Source organism: Stenella coeruleoalba, assembly GCF_951394435.1.
Source record: "Stenella coeruleoalba genome assembly, chromosome: 15".
Lineage (NCBI taxonomy): Eukaryota > Metazoa > Chordata > Mammalia > Artiodactyla > Delphinidae > Stenella > Stenella coeruleoalba.
The window spans coordinates 43,696,949-43,716,556 of NC_137161.1; the positions used below are offsets into that span (position 1 = coordinate 43,696,949).

The 19,608-nt window shown below is 50.2% G+C and overlaps 1 protein-coding gene across 2 annotated transcripts in view; it reads right to left on the reverse strand.

Annotated features, from left to right (window-relative positions):
* Nucleotides 1-11,040, reverse strand: part of SYNDIG1 (synapse differentiation inducing 1) — a gene marked incomplete at its 3' end in the record, with an annotated part of 56,041 nt that extends 45,001 nt beyond the window's left edge. For both annotated transcript variants that reach the window (XM_079944921.1, XM_079944920.1), the window contains exon 1: nucleotides 10,447-11,040. In XM_079944921.1, coding sequence (XP_079801047.1) covers nucleotides 10,447-10,923 — 477 coding nt within the window. In that variant the 5' untranslated portion in view covers nucleotides 10,924-11,040. The remainder of the gene's footprint in view (nucleotides 1-10,446) is intronic.
* Between the last annotated feature and the right edge of the window lie 8,568 nt (nucleotides 11,041-19,608).

Here is a 19,608-nt window from a genome sequence, read left to right on the forward strand (position 1 = left end):
TCTTGACACGCTGCCCCTTGCTCCCCCGCTGACCGGCTGGTCTCCCAGGGGACGTTTCCTAGTAAATCACGTGCTCATGAATCCTTGCATTGCGTCTGCTTCTGGGAAACTCAGCCTAAGGTGGCTCGGCCGTGTCCGACAGGACAGAAAGTCATCAAGTAAACACACACACACATAAACAACGGCATATCAGCACTGCGACCTGGATGCTGGCGAGAAGGGGAGTGAAGGGGAGGAGAGAACACTCTGGGTCCAAGCCGCCTGGGGGCTGGGAAACGGAGGGGGACCAGGAGGCTGGAGGTGGTGGGGACAGAGTGAGAGGCGAGGCGACGGGGGTGGGCGACTGCTCACGGGGCCCCTGCGTGTCTGCATTTTATTTAACTCAGTTTGGGTGATCTGCTACCTAACGATGTATCAAAGGGATCAAAGCAAAAGTACTAGAAGAGGAGACACAGTAATTGACTAGCTTACCAAAGGCTTGAAAATCTATCTATTGTCTAGAAGAAACACGAGAGGAAAATCCCGTACAATCTACCATATTGAACCATGTCCAGATTTCACCCAGCCTGGGCCAGCAGAGCACGGGATGGTTTGCTGGAGAGACAGGTATCCTCTGGGATCTGACCTCAGGTTACAGCTGTCCCTCCACTGCATCCCTGACCCTCCACCACCAAGCCTCCCTGAAACACCACTGCTTTCTCTGCTAAATCCTTCCTGAATCTGCATTTTACAGTGTAGACCTCTCTGGGTAAGGTCTTGTGTAAGGTTATGACTCCAAGCAACGTGTTCTGTTTCTCAATATACTCCTTTCCACTCTGAGGAATGTTCCTTGACTTCTCAAGTTTTACCTGTTTGATGATTACACAGACGCCCCCCAGACCCCCTGGTGGTTCTCACCTTTCCAGACTTGTCCACACGGCACTACCGCAGGCTGGTGTACGTTTTGCTTCATACGACATGAAGACTTACAGGTGCCTCAGATGAACCGTGCAAAGGGAACATTTTCCCACTAACACTGCTCTCAACCGTGCAAAGGGAACATTTTCCCACTAACACTGCTCTCAACAGCACACACATCCTGCTGCGTGGATTTGTTCTTTAACTGGACAAAGGCTGTTTTCCTAACTTGGCCTCGTGTTTCTCCGGTGACGGGGCTGTGGTGCGCAGCGTGGTTTTCATTATCCAGGAGGAAACAGCCTTCCTTCTGGGACCCTTGCCGACACCCAGGCCAGGCCAGGTGGGGCCATCCCGCTTCCTCCCACCTGTGAAGGGGGGCAGCACCCTCCCTGGAGACAAGCCCGACGGGAATCCTCAGCACTTTGCACAGCGAGACCTCTTTCTTGCCTCCTCCGTGTCTGTTTCCTCCAGGTGAATATCAGCACCGAGCACCCGCTGCCCGGCGCCGCGAGGAGGGCGTGCAGGCTCTGCATCCGGAACGATGGAGTCTCCCTCACCTGCTAACGGTCTGAACGATCTGATGATTCTCGCACCAGCCAAATGCCTCTTGTTATCAAAAACCTAGCTTAACCTCAGCCCACGAGTGCCGGCCACCTGCACCGCCTCCCCCGTGTTAGTTTCTTTTTGCATCTCAGAATTCACAATGCACCCGAACTACCTGTGTGTCAGTCCTGTGAGCTTTTCCTTCTGTTTTTAGGAAATGCCGTGAAATGGTTTGTTAGGGAACAAATGGAAAATATTGGCAGTCATAAAGTTGGGCTCATCCTGGATTTCTGTGGTTATGCTGCCATTGTTTCCCCAGCAGCGGGACGGACAGAAAGCTGAACAGACCATAATATGGGGGTGACACTTCCCACGATTCCCTTAAAAAGGACGTGGTCATCACCAATACTTTGAATTCAAAGGATGTGCTTCTTCTAACAAACTTGAAACTTTCTTATGACATAATGTCATTATGACATTATGATGTGGCAGGTGGGAGCTGAGGTTTTGGTTACCATGGGCCAAGGTTAAATGGCATTCCCTGGGCTCCAGGCCATGAAGAGCGTTTTCTGCACACCTGGAGGTCGCTGAACGCAGGAGTTAGCGGCAGGCCCGTGAGGAGACACGTTTCATGCACCGTTGAGCAAATTTGCCCCTCGGGGACTCCAAAGGATCCTCTTGGTACCGAGTTTTGTTCACATGAGTATTGCTTGAAATAGGTGGACCTTTGGCTAAGCTTGGGAAAACTTTATTAAACCCCAATTTGGTTTAGAACAAAATTTTACTGGTATTTGTTCAAAACTGAGTATGGAAGAGATTCACCAAAGTCACGGGCCCGCCTTTCACTGTTGTTCAAACCACATTTACCGTGTTAGCACGTTCAGCTCACAGCTACCCATAAATACGTAAAAGCTGATTTCATTACAGTAACTGTAGTCTTACAACGATGAAAGATTCCAGTTCCAGGTGGCCACAGCTACACGGATGGCTCTCTCCCACTTGCAATTCTGAGCAGGGGCTCAGAAGCCACAGCTGAGAGATCAGTGTGAGCTTGAATGAGTAAAAAGGCTTTTATTTCCTTGGCATACAAATTTGGTTTGATGTCCCAACCCTTCTGCTTATCGGAAAGTGTTTCAGGGAAACGTGACGAACGATCCCCTTGTGTTCTTATGACAGATGGGTTTATTACCTCAGAGGTGCTCTCCTCATCAAACGGCTCTAATTACAGGCTCCAGTGCCTTTTCCTGGCACGTGTGAGATGAGAGTATAACGATATTGATTTTTATTGTGTAAGAAACATGCCGCAAGTCCCACATTTATATGAGAGTTTTCCTTGACATAGAAAATTAAACCGGTAAATAGCGCACCGCTGTTCCAATCATGCTCGTATTTCACACAATAGTTTTGAATTTGTCTTTGGAAATCGTAAGTATGTAGGATGCCCTCAAAACATTTACTTCGTAAAGGTAAATTTAATTTCCAGGTGAGAAGTTATTCCCACAGGCCTCTTTACAGAATGAGGTGCTTGAGGAGTGCTAGGTAAGACGTGACTATAGGAAATAAAACAGATTTCCTGTGCGAATGGTCCACGCATAGATCCAAAGAAACTGGAATATCTAAATATATTTCTTTATTTACAGACTGTCTCAAGGGAGGAAAATGAGTAATTTAATTTCCTAATGCCGTAAGTGGATATATGTCCTATTATTTAAAGATAATTAATTCGATTAAAATTCTTAACCTAACCACCAGCCATCTGTGGGCATTTGAACATATTCTTGTCCATGTCTAGTGCCTGTTGGGAAATGCATCTAGTACTTCAAATAATATCCTGCAAAACTTCTGGTATAACAGAGCCAGGAGGCAGGCCTGTCCCTGAGAAATGACTGAACAGTATTGTCCAAACAGCCTTGTCAGGGCACTCTGCACTGACCCAGGGCCAACGATAAACTGAGGGGCGTGTGCTTACGAACCACTGCTAAATTCTGAGTCAGAATAGTGTGAGTCTGGGGTGTTCCTGCTCTGGGCTGATCTAAATCCACCACCAGCTTGGCCATGAAGTATTTCTGCTAGGGTGGAGCTACCCTTGGAGACCAGAAGCTTCACTGCTAGAAGGAGCTGAATTGACTGGGGAGCACAGGGTGGAAACTCCGGTCCCAGATACAAACTGGAAATCTTGCAGCTCTCCCAAACTATGGCTCTAGTCCTGGTTGGGCCAAGTGGCAGACAGCAGGATAACTCAAGAATTTAACAAGGAGCTCCTGGAAAGGAGAGGACCACAGCGGCCTGGGGATCTCTCCTCACATCCCAGGCTGATGTGAGGCTGTGCAAATGCATATTTGCCACCAAAAGGCAGTGAGAAGCAAAAGAGGAACAACAATAACAAAACCAAGAAACATGTAGAAAACAAAAATCAAAATGGCAGACATAAATCCAACCATATAAAAAATTACAGTTAATGCACATAGATTAAATACTCCAGTCAAAAGACAGAGATTGTAAGACAATTAAAAAAACAAGACCCACCTATGTGTTTTCTATAGAGACACACTATAAATTCTGAGACAAAAATAAACTCAAAGCAAAATGATGGAAAAAGATACCTCGTGCAAACTGTAATAATAAGGAAGCTGTGGCAGCTGTACTGATGCCACACACAATAGACCTGAAGACAACAAATGTTATTAGACACAGAGACTGGCGTTTTATAATGATAAAATGGTCAATATTCCAGCAACATATAACAATTATAAATGTACATGCACCAACCAATAGAGCCCAAAATACATGAGGCAAAAGCTGACAAAACTGATGAAACGACCAGGAAGATAAGCAACAAAGACAGAAAACGTGAACAGCATGGCCAACTCAACTCAACAAACATTCGTGGGTTCTTCACACAACGACAAATACAAGTTCCTTCCCAAATGCACAAGGCACGTTTCCCAGAACACACTGTACGTTAGGCCACACGTCACATCTCAATAAACTTGAAGAGAAATTATACAAACTATGTTATTCAACCATATGAAATTAAGTTAGGAATAAATGATAAGAAAAGTGTGGGAAATCCCTGAAATTTGGGAATTAAACAACACTTTTATAAATAACCCATTAAGAAAATAAATAAATCACAAAAACACTTTTATAAATAACTCATTAAGAAAATAAATAAATAAATAAATCCATTAAGAAAATAAATAAATAAAAACCCATTAAGAAAATAAATAATCACATATTAGATGATATTTTGAACTAAATCGAAAATGAAAAAACATATCAAAATTTATAGCAGGCAGTTAAAACAGTGTTCGAAAGTTACAGCTTTAAATACATATATTACGAAGGAAGAAAAATCTCAAATCAATAACTTAGAAACTAGGTAAAGAAGAGCAAATTTAGCCCATAGGAAACGAGAGGAAAATATCATAAACATCTGAGTGAAAATCATTGAAATGGAAAACCGAGAAGCAAGGACAAACCAATGGAAACAGATGACAGATATTTGAAAAGATCAAGGAAATGTATAAACCTTTGGCTAGGCTGAGACTGAGCAAGCAAGAAATGGAAACTCACCAAAATTAGGCAGGAAAAGAGGAGACACTGCCAACTGTATAGAAAGTGAGAAGATTTAAATGGAATATTATGGACAATGTTATGCTGACAAATTAGGTAACTTGGATAAAATGGGCAAATCCCTAGAATGACACAAATTACTAAAGCTGAGTCAAGAAGAAAGGAAAACCTAAAGATTTGCTCTAAAATCATAGAGAAATCAGGGCTGATCAGTAATCAAAAATCTTCCCACAGAGAAGAGCCCAGGCCCAGATGGCTTCACTGTGAATCTGAATGAATACCTGAGAAGAAACAGTACCAATGCTGGGCAGAGTCCTTCAGAGAGAAGAGGAGGAAACACTTCCCAACTCATCCTATGAGGTCAGGGTCACCCTGACACCAAAGTCAGAAAAAGACAAGAAGAGAAAGCTGTAGTTGTCAAGGACCAAGACCCCTCACGGGCACAGAAATAAACATCCTTACCGAGTTGTTAGCACATTAAATCCAGCAATATTTAAAGAGGAGCAAACACCATGGCCATGGGGGATTTATCCCCAAATGTAAGGACAGTTTAATATATGAAAATCAGTTAATATAATAGGTCACATAAATACAATAAAGGACAAAAATTCCCAGCATTTGCCATTTTTTATATTAAAAAAACTCCTGTTTAACCAAGTCTTGACAAAGGCTGCTCCCTGCACCTGATTAAGAGCCTCAAGGACTTGGTCCTTAATCTGAGTCTGAGCACTGACCCCGAACCAGGAGCGAGGCGAGGACCCCCAGTCAACACCTCTGTCACCAGCGCACGTGAGGGTCCAGCCCAGGTACAAGGCAAACAGACCAAACGAAACCCGGCCTCCCCGCCCCACCCCGGAGCAGCCTCTCACATCCTCATAGGATGCTAAGATCGTGGTTAAAACACTGCCTATTATTGTCTGAGTGATTTCAGTTTCCTCTGGGTGCACTCTTCTATTTTTGTTCTTCTGTTCTTTGTTCTTCACGGTTTGGGGTTTCGTCAAATGTTTGCGAGTCCTCCCTGCTTCGTTCCTGTGTGTGAAAGAGGCCTCTGCCAGGTGCTACCCTGAGTGTGAAACCCTGTCTCTCCCAATAGGTTTCCAGTTTTTCACGGGAGGGCAGACTCAGGGCTTGGACAGCCCAGGTGAGGGCTCAGACATGAGGAGGTAGCTGTGTCTGAAACAGCCGTTCAGGGACCACAGAGTATCGCCATCAGAACACAAGAGTCTGACACCAGGAGAGCCACCTGGGACCCCTCCAAGCTTCCACCTCTCATGTGCAGCGTTAGGGACAGAGCCTGTCGCCCAGTGTGGCTGCCGGGATCAGACGGCAGGGTGAGCAGAGGGGCTGTCACAGGAAGATGCTCCACAAACACGCGTCGCCTTCTGCTTTCTTCCCGTGTCACTATTTCCCAGCGACGACATCCCATGTGCTTTCCAATGGATGCTAGAGGCTTGGCTTTGTCACAAAAGGGCGACGATCAGCCTTTCAAAATGCAATGAGGCCCCTCCAGCCCTGACCCGCACCCACTTCATTTCATAACTTTAAGCTCAAATTTTATATTTTGCAGAACTGCTTTATTACTTGTGCCTGAAATCTCCCTGCTTGAGTTTGTTTGTGTGAAAAGGAGACGTGATTTCCTGCGGTTGGGGTCCCGTGAGCTGTGGTTTTAGCTGCGGTCGGGTACCAGGAAGAGGCCCTGGATCGTGCACCCAGAGCGTCCCGAGGGCCCCCGAGGCGCCTGCCCGGTCACTCTCCATCCCCTCGCACCCCTGCAACTCCCCAGGCTGACTCTCCGCTGTGACAGGCTCCCACTCTCCTGGCAGCGCACGGCAAATGCCGTGGCCGAGGCCTCCGCACAAGATGCTTTCAATCAGCTGCAGATCCGCTCACGCCAGCACCACCGCTCCAGAGGCAAATGAAGCTGCAGGAGCTCCTACAGATGTGCGCCCAGTGAGCGGACCCGTCTGGACCAGGCCACCTCCACTCTGAGTGCTGGGCAAGTCCAGGCAGAGATGGGGGCAGAGGAAAGGCTCCGGTGACAAGGCCCTGCTCCTACCAGGGCAAAGCTCTCTGAAAACTGTGATTTCCAGGAAACAGAATCGATCTGCTGTAGACTGAGTGAAGCCATGGAACTCCCCAAGGAGTCAAAACCACATTTTCCCTTTTATCGGAAGTAGAGCTGCCTTCTGGGAAGAGCCCCACATCAATACGGACCATGTTTTTTTTATTTGAGTAACAATACAACCAGGACTGTTCTCATTCTGTTCAGTTCAATGATCTTAAAAAGTGATGCTTGCTCTGTGGGAGCTGCTGCAGTCCTGGCCCTGTGGTTGGCATGTTCCTATCCTGTCACCCTGAGCAGCCCCTCCCACACCGACTTTTGTCTTGGCCACGTGACTTGCTTTGGAAGATAAGATGTATAACGTGTGCTCCACGGCAGAGACTTGAAAAGCCCTGGCTCCCTGCTCACCCTGCTCTCTGCTCCCGGAATCCCCACCACGGCCGCCACATGATGAGAGGCATGTGGTCCTGTCACCTCTGTCACCCGGGCCAATAGCCCAGCCCACATTCTCAGGCTCAGGCCAGTGGGGGAACCCGGCAAGCCCAGCAGAGCAGCCTCCATCCAGCTGAGACCCCTGCAGAATGCTGACCCCGAGAATCACGAGCTCACAGGGCTGTTAGAAGCTACCGATTTGGGGGATATTTGTTACACAGCAAATGCTGATGCGTACATGCCCATTATTTTTCGTGGAATGGGAAAACAGAACACTTCTTGCCTGTAGGATGTGACCAGAGAGAGGGGAGACCTGAAGCCCACATGAGTGATGAAGAAACAGCGTAGGTAGGGCTACCTCTACATGTTCAGTCTACTAAGTGTCCCCCACTTTTCACTGCTGGGGATGTTATGTGTTGGAGCTGATTTCTAAGAACTTGTGACAAAGCTGAAAATCCTGTGCCAGCCAGCCTGGCCAATGGGGGGCTTGGGACCCTCTGTGCACAGAGAGGCCCCGACCCTTCCTTCCTATCTCCTCCAGACAATGGCAGGTACCACTTCCTGAGCACCTGTTCACTTGTAATGCTGCCCTGATTCTCTCATTCTCTTCTATGACAGGCCCCTCGTCCTGCTCTGCAGCCAGAGCAGCTCTGACGATGCACCCCTACCTGAAACACCCCCATCCCCCCGGGATCCCCTACACACGAGCCTGCACGGTGGCACCCCTGGAGTTGCAGACAGGCTGGGCTCCCAGTCTCGGCCCCGCCTCTCCGTGGGGCTCCTCTTGACCCTATTACTGTCCCTCCTGTCTCCAAGCCTCTGGGTTTGTGTCCCCACCTAAAATCCAGTCTCCCCGAGACGGCAGTGAGGTCCTCAGGGACAGGACCCCGCGTCCCCTTGGTCCTGCCTTCCCGGCCCCACCAGGTCTAACCCCTCGCTGTCCCCGCAGATCTAGGTTGGACACCTCTGTGTGTTATCTGCTCACGACGTCCCTTTGAATCTCACCCCCTACCCCGATGAACCTTCTTGCCGGAGGGTCTCTCTCTCCGCGGCCAGGTACAACCAGGCGCCTCCTCTGCAGGCACAACTGAGCCCCACGCTGAGCTCGGGGGTCAGCCTCTCCTTCGGAGGCTCTCGGAGCGGCAGGTTTCCATCACCATAACTCCCGCGTTTCGCTGAAATTGCATCTTTGTATGTCTGCTTCCTAAACTCCACGCAGCACTTACACTTTGGCTTTAGGCAAAACCCCAGACCTTGGAAAAGGTGGACGCTGAACAGAGGCTCCTGAATGGCAGCTAAAGCACTTGCCCAACTTTCTCAAATTTCAGCACGGCCCAAGCTCACCCCCGCTCTGCCCCTTGACAGGGTCCCCCGGGTGTGCTGGTCTTCCCGACGGCCTCCGACAGCTGCCCTTCGCTCCACTCCCCGTCAGCTGGGTTCGGGGCTCTGTTCACAGGGTTTGCTACAAAAGCACATTTTGTTTTCCATTTCTGAATATCTGTTTGGACTAAAACCACCTCTCCAGCTGCTTCTCGTTCTCGTTTTACCTCCGGTCCTGACGCCCCTGGTCTCCTGGGCCCATCAGTTCCCTGTGACCTCACTGACCTTCTCCCTAGTCTGGGCCCCCGCGGTGGGGCTGTCTACTCGACACCCTCCCTTGCTCTCTCCTGCCTCTCCCAGCTTGCAGGCAGGAAGCAACGAGCTTGCTCTGCCCTGAGCCTCCCCTGCTGAAGGGCGGCCGGCCGTCACGGGGAAGGTCACAGCGCTCGGGCCTGACCACACCTGCACACAGACCCCCCCACCCCCACCCCCAACGCTGGCTGTCTCTTCTAGGATGGTCGCTTCCCTGAGTCACCGCCCTGAGGGTCTTCACCCTCCCCCAGCTCCATGACCCTCCCCCACGTGGGCCCTCATCCCATCCTCTTCCACCTAGAGCACTTGGACTTGTTAACCTTCTCAGACAAGCCTTGTGTGGACTGCTTGAGAAAGATCAGACTTCTGCCTGGACGCCAACTCCTGCCTCCCCAGCCCCCCGGCATCCTCTGCCCTGGATGTTTCCCTCCACCCACAAAAAGTTCTCACCTATCAAAGTAGGAAACCAACTTCCTTTCCCTCTGACCACACGCTTCCTCCTAAAGGTCTCTCCCTCCCAACTGACAGAAACCGGCCCTTCTCTCCCTGCCATGCATGTCCTGGAGGAACCCCCTCTAGCCTCACAGCAGCAAAATGACTGCCCCCCGGCTTGGGCGCTGGCCTCCTGGGCTCAGACCACTGCAGCCTCACCCTCGCCCTCCACAGGGGCGGCCGTGCATCACACCCCAGCCAACACGCACATTTCTGGGCGTGTGATCTGACGCCTGTGCCTGCCCTACGGGAGACAGGACCCTGCAATAATTCAGCTCGTCTGCCCCTCATGCTATCAACTTCAACTGTTTCTTCCAGCAGGTTTCAGCTATTCCAATGATCCTTAGTAGACGCTCTGGAATGTCAAATTAAGGAAACCACACGTAGCAGCAAAAATATCCCAAATTGTCCCCACACGTGTACTTCCAGCCTTGTGTGGCCCTAGGACCATGAGCCCCCCTCCCCTGCTCGCTTTTGCCAGTGACCGGTCTCCCCTGTGGGCGGGGTGTCAGCAGAGCCCCACCCCCTGCCAGCAGTGTCAACCGTTAAATCCATCTTAGCCCTGTCCGACGGCTGTGACCTTGTGCCCTCTCCGACCAGAATCTCTGCTGAAGCCCCCCAGGTCCTGGTCCTCAGCTCTTTCTCCGTCCCCGCATCTTCCACAAATGTTCTGAGTGAAGGGCACCCAGAAGACTTCGGTCTCCCTGCACTTGCGCACACTGGCTTCACGCCCCGACTTCTGCCTGGCACTTGTATCCCGCTGGAGCCCCACACCCTGCTCCCGAAGGCCCATGACAGACACGCGCTCTGACCTCCAGCTCCTGGAACCCCTCCTCCTCCACGTCGTAGGAGAGCGTGTGGATCTTGATGTCTTCGGGCGAGAGGTCGAGGAACTTGCCGTCGGGGTACTCCAGGCTCTCCTTGGTGGGCGACCGGTCCTCGATGAAGGTGGTCTCACAGCAGTCGGCCGCCACGCTGTCCCCCCAGGGGTGCAGCACGCCCTCCGAGTAGAGGATGATGTTGGGCCGGTAGAGGGACTCCACCGACTGCTGGAGGGTGTTGGGGTCCAGCAGCTGCTGGACCGGCTTGTTCCTGCTGCCGTCCGGGGCGGCCGGCGCTGCGTTGCCCACCATCCGGCAGCTCTGGTACTGGGGCGCCGGGTACACGGACACCAGGCCATCCCTGCTCTCAGACACGAGGCTTCTGGTGTTGATCAGGCCATTCCTCTTGCCGGCCTCGCCGAGCTTGCCGCGCACCAGCCCGCTCTTCTGCTCCACGACTCCAGCCATGGCGCTGTCCTCCCGGCCGGGCGTCGGGCTGGCGGGCTGGACTTGAGGGTCACGCTTGCCTCACGGGGCCCATTTCTCCTGGAGGAGGAAGAAACGGAGATGAGACAAGAAAATCACGCCTGCAGAGCTGCTCATCAGCCAGACCCTGGCTGTCTCAGGGTTTCCCGGTCACCGGGGTGCACAGCCGCTGGTCCGAGCCCACCTGCTCTGCCGAGTTAGACAGGCTCCATGGGGGCAGCGGCCAGAGGGAGCCAGAGGTGGACTCCTTGCATCTATACTCTAGTCTCTGCTCCAAATGAAGGCGACTCTGCAGGAATTGGAACCACTGCCGCTCTAGAGAAACTCATGATTTCAACCGACCTGCTGAAACCCACAGGCAAGCCTACCCTCACCAGCCTCGACCACAGGGGACGTGGGGCAGTTCGTCCAACCCTCCCAGGCCCGCGGCTCCTCGTTCCAGCAGAAAACTCACACCAAGGAAGAGAGGGTTGACTTACAAAGATCTTGTGACTTAGTACTAATGGAACAAAGAAATAAAGCAACTATTTTAGTTTTTGAACTTTTCCAACAAACAACCAACCTACGACCTCTTGTGAATAAAATTTTGACTAGAGGGACATTAAAGTTTTATATTCTAATAAATTCAAGGATTTTTTTTGCAGTACGCGGGCCTCTCACTTTTGTGGCCTCTCCCGTTGCGGAGCACAGGCTCCGGACGCGCGGGCTCAGCGGCCATGGCTCACGGGCCCAGCTGCCCCGCGGCATGTGGGATCTTCCCGGACCGGGGCACGAACCCGCGTCCCCTGCATCGGCAGGCAGACTCTCAACCACTGCGCCACCAGGGAAGCCCTCAAGGATTTTTTTGAGTAATATATTTTTATCTTTATCATCTTTATTCAGGGTTTTTTTTGGTCTAGTATATCTTAAATATTGATCTATTTTATTTAAAAAATTTTTTCTGAAGAACTAAGTTGCTTTCGCATATAACTTACAATAAAATACCTCTGTGTGATAAAAACAAAAAACAAAAAAAATGCCCCACACAGATTTAGAAGTGATAGGAAGACCTACATGTTAGTGCTGTACAGGGACTAAGTTCCCCGGCTGAGGAAATCTCACACACACATTCTCGTATGTTCTTTCCTTGTGTTAGAATTATCTCAACGCTCACACTTGCCACTGGCCTTCAGCAGGGTCCCAGGAAGCAGACTGGAAATTTCCTTGCCTCAGTGGTGCTCGGCTTAGAGAAACAGCTGGGATACAATTAAGAAGTCTTCTAAACTGTTTCTCCCTAGATCATGCTCCTTTCTAGGGTTTCAAATGTTAAAAAAGAAAAGAAGATACCCAAGCCTAAGATTTTGGGAGACAGCTTTTCCTCTTTGCAAATTAATAACTGTTATGTAGGAAAACGTTCCCTCTTGGGGCTTTCAGGTGCTCCGGCTTTCTATGAGATTTAAGAATTTTCTTACATCATAACCGCTGGGTTTGGTGGTAGCTACAGGTATCCAAATTTTCAGACTGAGCAGAGGAGGAGAGAGCGAAGACACCCTTGCGACTAACTGGAAGAGAGCAGTTTAACTGAGTCGACAGATGACCAGTCGAGGGCAGTATATGCACTGGGAGGTGTGGGTGTCACCATTGTGACACTGTGTCACATGTCCTAGAGCAGGACACAGTATGGGCTCTGCTGCTGTGGCTCTCAGAAGCCCTCGGGCCTGGGGCCCAGTCACAATCCGAGAGCTAAAACCACCGCTTCTGAGCCCCTGCGAAGCATGTCCTGTGTGTGCGCATCACCTCCGCACCCAGTCACCTTCCAAGCTCATCCAGGCGTTTCTGGTGCAAACATCCAGCTTCTCTGATCTTCATCCTTCCACAGCGAAGCTGCTGGGCCCCTCATGCAGGGCTGGATGTACCAACAAGACCAGAATAACCTTCTTGAGACTCAGTTAGGCTTCTCAGACTCAGCTCCTGCCTGGATCCGAAGTGAGTATCTCACAACAGACATTTGGTTACATTTATTCAAATTCCTCCTCCTGGACGGAGTCTCCTGTTGCAGTTCAGCCAGAGTGACCTTCCCTTTTCTGGTGTGTTCCCGGCAGCCGGGCTCCGGTTTCTCCTCTACCTCCTTGTGCGTCCTTCTCTGCCAGCGTGACAGCTACTCACGTCACCTCCTCCTCAGCCCCTGCCCTGCCCAGAGCCTGAGACCAAAGAACCATGGCTCCTTCACCCCTCTGGTCCTGGTATGCAGCAGGTGCCCAATGGACAGTCTCAAGGGTTATGGGATTGGGATAACGCTACGTGGGCATCTCCTTGAGCTGCACCAGCCTCAAAGTGGGTCGAAATCATGGCGCTTTGAGGCAGGCGCAGCTTACGTCTCCACCTAGAGGCGGCTGGGAACTTGCACCATTAGCACCACCTGGGATTCTGTCGGGGAGGCACGGTCTCGACCACCTGGAGCTACCGAGTCAGAATCCGCATTAACACGACCACAAGGGTTATTTTGCACCTTGAAGGGAGGGGCCCTGCTCTGTAGTGCATAGTGTGGGTTCTGGCTGTTGGCTCCTTATTACAGCTATTTCCTATCCTTCTTTTTAGTATTTAAACAAACACATCCAACAGTTTACATTCTTCATCTTTTGGTTGTTTTTGGCCGCGCTGCATAGCTTGTGGGATCTTAATCCCCACCAGGGATTGGACTTGTGCCCTCGGCAATGAAAGTGGAGTCCTAACCACTCGACCGCCAGGGAATTCCCCAACAACTTACATTCTTAAAGACCTTTTTTTTCTTCTTGGAGTGAATTTTTCCAATGTTGAGTATGATAAATTATGATTACATCTGAGGTAAAGGGGCTGGAATGAGTGGAATTTTATTTTTGTCATTTCAGCATCCTTCAATACTATTTCTTCTAACACAGACTGGCTTGTCATTGTCTCTAACCCCTAATTCCTATTCGCTCATTTCCTCTGTGTTTACTTCCACGCACTCCTCCCCGACTAGAGCCGTTCCCGAACCCGAGTTTAGCGGCTCTGAGATAAAACGTCCCGTGCCAGAGCCTGGGGTCTCCTCCAGCATCCTCACGACGCTTACTGGGGTCTTACCCGTGACGGTGCCATTCCTCCAAGGCTCTTTGTAACAGACGTAAAATTATGTAATATAATCGGTTATATTATATAACAAATGATACTTCATTTTTTTCTCAGTCCATGATATTCAGAACCAGCAGCTGCAAAGAGGAAACCCTTTGACTGGATCCTTTCTTTCTGCTTGAACAGCCTCCGCTCTGTCGAGGATGCTGCCTGCCTTCTGTGAACAGAGATCTTCCTGGGCTGCATCAAGCGCTCCCAATTTTGTCCTCCGGGTGAGGCCCTGCAGTCTGCTTTTACGAGTCTAGCAGAGGAAGCTGGTCATTCGCGCTACAGCTGCTGCATTACTGATGCTGGTGGTCGGGGGAGGGGAGAGGATGAACAGGGGTCTCCTGGTGCCTAAGGTTCATCCCCTTTCTCCTCCTTCCCTCGTTCTCTCTCTCAGAACCACAGCTCAGAGAGCCCTCCCACCCACGGGTTTGGGTGAACACCAGGCAGGTAAGGAAACTGAGGGGCGCTGTGAAAGAAAACAGACAGAAAGCAGACAGGCAACAGCTGTACAAATTCTGCGTTGTACAGAAACACACTTTTCTTTACTTTGAGGCTGTCAGGATATAAGAGGACGAAACTAAGAGTCAGGAAACCAGGGATTTACCCTCAGGTTTGCTACTTCCTATGATCTTTAGCAAGTTGCTTGTGGAAGAGGAATTACTGATAACGCAGTTGAGCGAGAAAAGCTTTAAGGTCCCTTCGGCTCTATGATTTGTACCTCATGGCCCATGAGCCTTGGGGTTTTATGGGGTCAGATGGAGCTTTTCCACAAGGTGGTGAAAAACCTCACACTAACCACAACAGGCTAGGCTTCGGTTCAATAAGATGTGTATCTGTCAACTGCTTACTGTTGCGAGGCACTGTGTTAGGTGATCGCTGAAGACAGAAAGATGACTTCCCGATATTAAAAGCCGAATCAGCGAACAACAATTACATAAACCAGTGTAACAGTAGTTACACAACCAACCTGTCGGAAAGTCACATCAACATGAAACTGAAATCTAATGTTTCAGAATGAGCTACAAGGAATGGAGAGAATGGTAGACATCGTGAAGAGCAACATAAATCAGGATTGGGAAAATAATCAGAAGCAACAGAATTTGAGACTAGAAAGAGACGTGAAAAGAACCCAGGAATGAATTAGAAATAAAAGAGAAAGTAATTTCAGAAATCAAGGCTAAGCCAGAAGGGACACAGGAGCGAATAAACACAGCGGATCATCCCTTAAAAGAAACAGAACATGGAAAACAAAAATGTTTTAAATTAAAAAAACATGAATACTTCAATTTATATGAAATTCTAGCGGAGTGTTTGTTGTGGAAGCAATCAAAACATTGTTTGGATCAGGGTTGGAAGGACGATTTCGTGCAAAGGGCACAGGGCAGTATCTCAGTCGATGCAATGACTCAGTATCCTGGTAGGGCAGGGGTTATGGTGGACGTTTGCATTTGCCAGAGCTAATCAAACTGTAACACCGAAGACGTGCATTTCACTGTGTGCATTTAAAGTGCTGAAACTATTGTGAAACAAAGCAATAAATGCAGAATAAAGGCAAAGAAAGTACAATATGCATATACAAGGAAACCTTGGAGAAGAAAATAAACAATGGAAAACAGCAAACACAAAAACTATGATTTAAGAAAATGTTCCCGAAGTGAATGTTGAACGGGTTCAGTCAGCGCCCAGAGAAACAGACCAAGAATGACTAATCCCAACGTAAGTTACAGGCAATCTACTAAATGTTAAAGAAAAACAAACAAACATAACACCTTTGGTTATCCAGGAAAAAAGAAAAACCTGGGTCACTCAAAAGGATAAGAAAATCAGATTGTCATCAGGTTGGCCCACAAAATGCTTTAGAACAGAAGCCAATGGAGTAACACACTGAAGATGCAGCGGCAGGGAGACTTGAGTCAAAGGTTTTACATTGACTCAAACTGACCCCGGGCTTAAAGCCTGTGGGTGAGCGGACGGGAGGAGTGTGGGTCCCACGAGGCCTTCCTGTGGAATCCAGATGCTACGAGCTACGATGAACGACCAGAGGGGTGGGCGTGAGGGCTGGCAGGGGTCAGGGGCTACAAGCAGGACAAAGACAAAGACGACGGGCTTTACACACCTCTCGTGGGAACATGTGCCGTCACCCATGAAGCCTTCTTGCCAAACAAACACAGCACAACACAACACAGCAAAACACAACACAACCTTATTTTCATCAAATCTCTACGTCTAACCACCAATTAGGAAATTCAGACAACAGAGGGACAGGTCAAATGACATCATGAGTGTATGAAACCAGCAAAATGCGGAATGTGGACAACTCTACAGGAAAAATAACCCAGGAATTGTAAGGATTATCAAACAGAGAGAGAGAGAGAGAGTCTGTGGATTAAAGAGACTTAGAAGACATAGCACCTAATTGCATGTATTAATTTAATTTGGATCTGATTCAATTTTTTGTATACATATATACGTACCTGTATATATACACTCGTGCCCATGTATGTACACACAAACACATGCATATACTTACACATACATATTCATATTAAATGACTCTCTACATCTATACACACATTTATATATGTTTATGTATTGAGACGTTGGAGAAATGAGTACACTGGCTGGAGCTTTGTAATTTTTTTAGGTATTGTTAATTTTTGGAAGGTGTATGATGAAGATTAAAAAAGAGCTACCTACTTTTAGAGATCCATACTAAAGTATTCACAGATGAAATAAATGATTCAATGTCTGGGATCTGTTTAAACATCATCTGGGAAGGGAAGAGCTGGGTAGGGTACAGAGAACACAAGGTCGGCTCTGGGTTGATAATCAGTGAAGCTGGATGATGGGTACATGGGGTCCATTATCCAATTCTCTCTACTTTCATGTACGTTTGAAATTTTCTATAACAAAGAGTTAAAAAAAATCAACAGATGAAGATGTGTAAGAAAGATGTTCCAGGTAGAGGAAACAGCATGAAACAAAAGCCAAGAGGCAGGGACGCCTAGCAGAGGGGCCAGGGGTCAAGTGGGAGGAGGGCAGGCGCCTCGACTGGAGGGTCTTGAATGTCATCTGCACATAAAACATTTACTGTGATAAACTCTGGGCGTCGTTGAAGATCAGCTCCTGAGTGGATGTGGTATCACGGAGGCTGCTCGGGCAGCGGGGTCTGTGGGCAGCACGGGGAGTGGGCGCAGGGGACAATGGGGGCGTGGCTGTGATGCCGCGGGCACCCCTCTCAGCTCAGCTGCTCTAGGGCAGCCAGAGGCCAATGACTGCAGGGACCTCAGGGTGGCACGATCCAGGAGAGCGTGGTTGCGATTTTGCCTCTGACAAATGGGTTGTAAAGAGGCTATTTGAGTAGCCTGGGCAGTGGCCAGGGGATTCCACAGCCGGCAGCCCCTGTGCTGCTGCCACCGGACAAGAGGGCTTCCTGGGGGACACAGGCGCCTGGAGAGCCTGCGGGGACGCCCGGTCCTTCCCGGGTAACTGACGCGTCCGTCCTCTCACTCACTCACCCTTCCAGGCTGTGGGTGGTACCCAGTGTCCGCAAGGCTGTACTTCAAGAGGGTCACCTACTGAGGATCTCTGTGTGTTTCTAGAGCTGAGTGGCCGTGTGGCCCGAAGCTGTGGACACAGGCTGGGGAGGGTCCTGGGCGGGTGTACGTGCCCCCGCACAGTCCTGACCTGGATGCGGGGGCCACGTCCCCCCGCAGGGAGGGGCGGCCAAGCCTGGGCCTCCGAGCACCGCATTGCGCTGCCTGCTCAGTGCAGCATCTTCCTGGGAGCCCAGGGTCCCTGGCGGGGTGAGTGCGGCTCATGCGTGAGGAGGTAAAGGCGACAGAGTGGCCAGACTCCTACGGCTGCTCAGGCCAGACAGGACGACCCACCCGAGAGCATTTGTGAACAATTCACAGAAAATAGTTGTGAGCAGCCTGCAAGGCTGAGGAGCCGCCCAGGAAGAGGAATCAGTCGAACAGGAAGGAGAAGGATGGGGTGGGGGTCTGGGAGGAGCTGAGCGTGGAGCACAGTCTCCGGACGCGCAGGCTCAGCGGCCGTGGCTCACGGGCCCAGCCGCTCCGCGGCATGTGGGATCTTCCCGGACCGGGGCACGAACCCGCGTCCCCTGCATCGGCAGGCGGACTCTCAACCACTGCGCCACCAGGGAAGCCCCCCGCCCGCCATCCATTTTTGATTGGTTTTTTGCTTTGTTCCGCATTTGACTCTTGGTGCTTCTGTCGTGTTAAGCTTGGTTTCAAAATCGCTCTCCACAGAGCTCATCCCTTTGGTCCCCCAAGTTCAAAAGCCCTTTGTTCCTCCCCCTCTGTTCCGTCCAGTCACCGATTCTGTTGATTTTCCTCAGAGATGCCCCTTGGATCCTGTGACCAGAAAGCCCCCTCGGCGGCGGTCGGGCAGTGGGTCTCAAGGGCAGGCCTGGGCCCCGCGTAGTGACTGGGTACACGGCTGCTACCTACCCCTGCTTTGCCTGTGCCTCACCCAGTTTCCATGTTGCCATGTCTAATTTTTTAAAAGATGCTGAAAATGGAGATTTTATGAAAAATCTCCCAAATTTACTCCTGTTCGCTCATTTTTGTACAAAAATTATGAGTCCATGAGATTTGCTCGGCAAATCCCTCCCCAGGGCTGCTGGGAGGAGGGTCCGGATTATGCTGGGGTTTCTGAGCCCGTCCCCCCGTGAGAGGCTCTCCTGTGCCCACTCCCACATTCTAGGCCTTGGGTTGGGCCCCCAGCTGTGACCGCCCCGTCCAAGCTCACCTTCCACCCCCTAACCCCATACACCGAGACTCAAGACACCCAGCTGTCCGCTCTGAACTGGCCTCTGCGGATGCTGGGCCCACCTCTCCCACCACCGCCACCCCTCCCCATCCCCCAAAGCTGCCCTGACTCCACAACCGGCCTTGGCTTGGACGTCACTTCCCCTGTGGAGCAGAGTCTGGCCAGGCCTCTGACACCACCAGCCACGCTACCCTGAGATGCACTTCGGACAGGACCCTGCCTCCAAGGCCTGGAGCTCCTCTGCGTTAGAGACCCACTCCACCCATCTGTGATTCTGATGGCGAAGCCTGGGTCACTCATGGTCCCCACAAACGCTTGATGAGTAACCAAGGCTGTTTGCCAACATAGGCCACAACCGGACGCTCAAATACGGTGACAAGAACCTCACTGATGAAGACAAAAATCATCCTTCTTCCTCAATCAGGAGAAATTGTTTGCTTGGTCAGTAACATGGAAAGACAGGTAACATAAAGCTCTCCGACCTTAGACCCAGTTACTGAATGCTAGTGGTTTGTCTTGATTTATAAGTAACTTTTCAGTTAGGAAGAAGCCATTCCAGCTGGAAATTCTGTGTCATAAGGGGAAAGCATATTACTATACTTTTGGTGTGAGAGTTGGACGTTCGTCAAGCAACTTCCTGGAACTTCCTTTGGCATAAAGACCTACCATTCTGTTCCCACCCAGGTGTCTTCACAGACGCCAGTGGGAAAGAGCCGCAAATGCCTATGATCCAGCTTAATCCAGGCAATGACT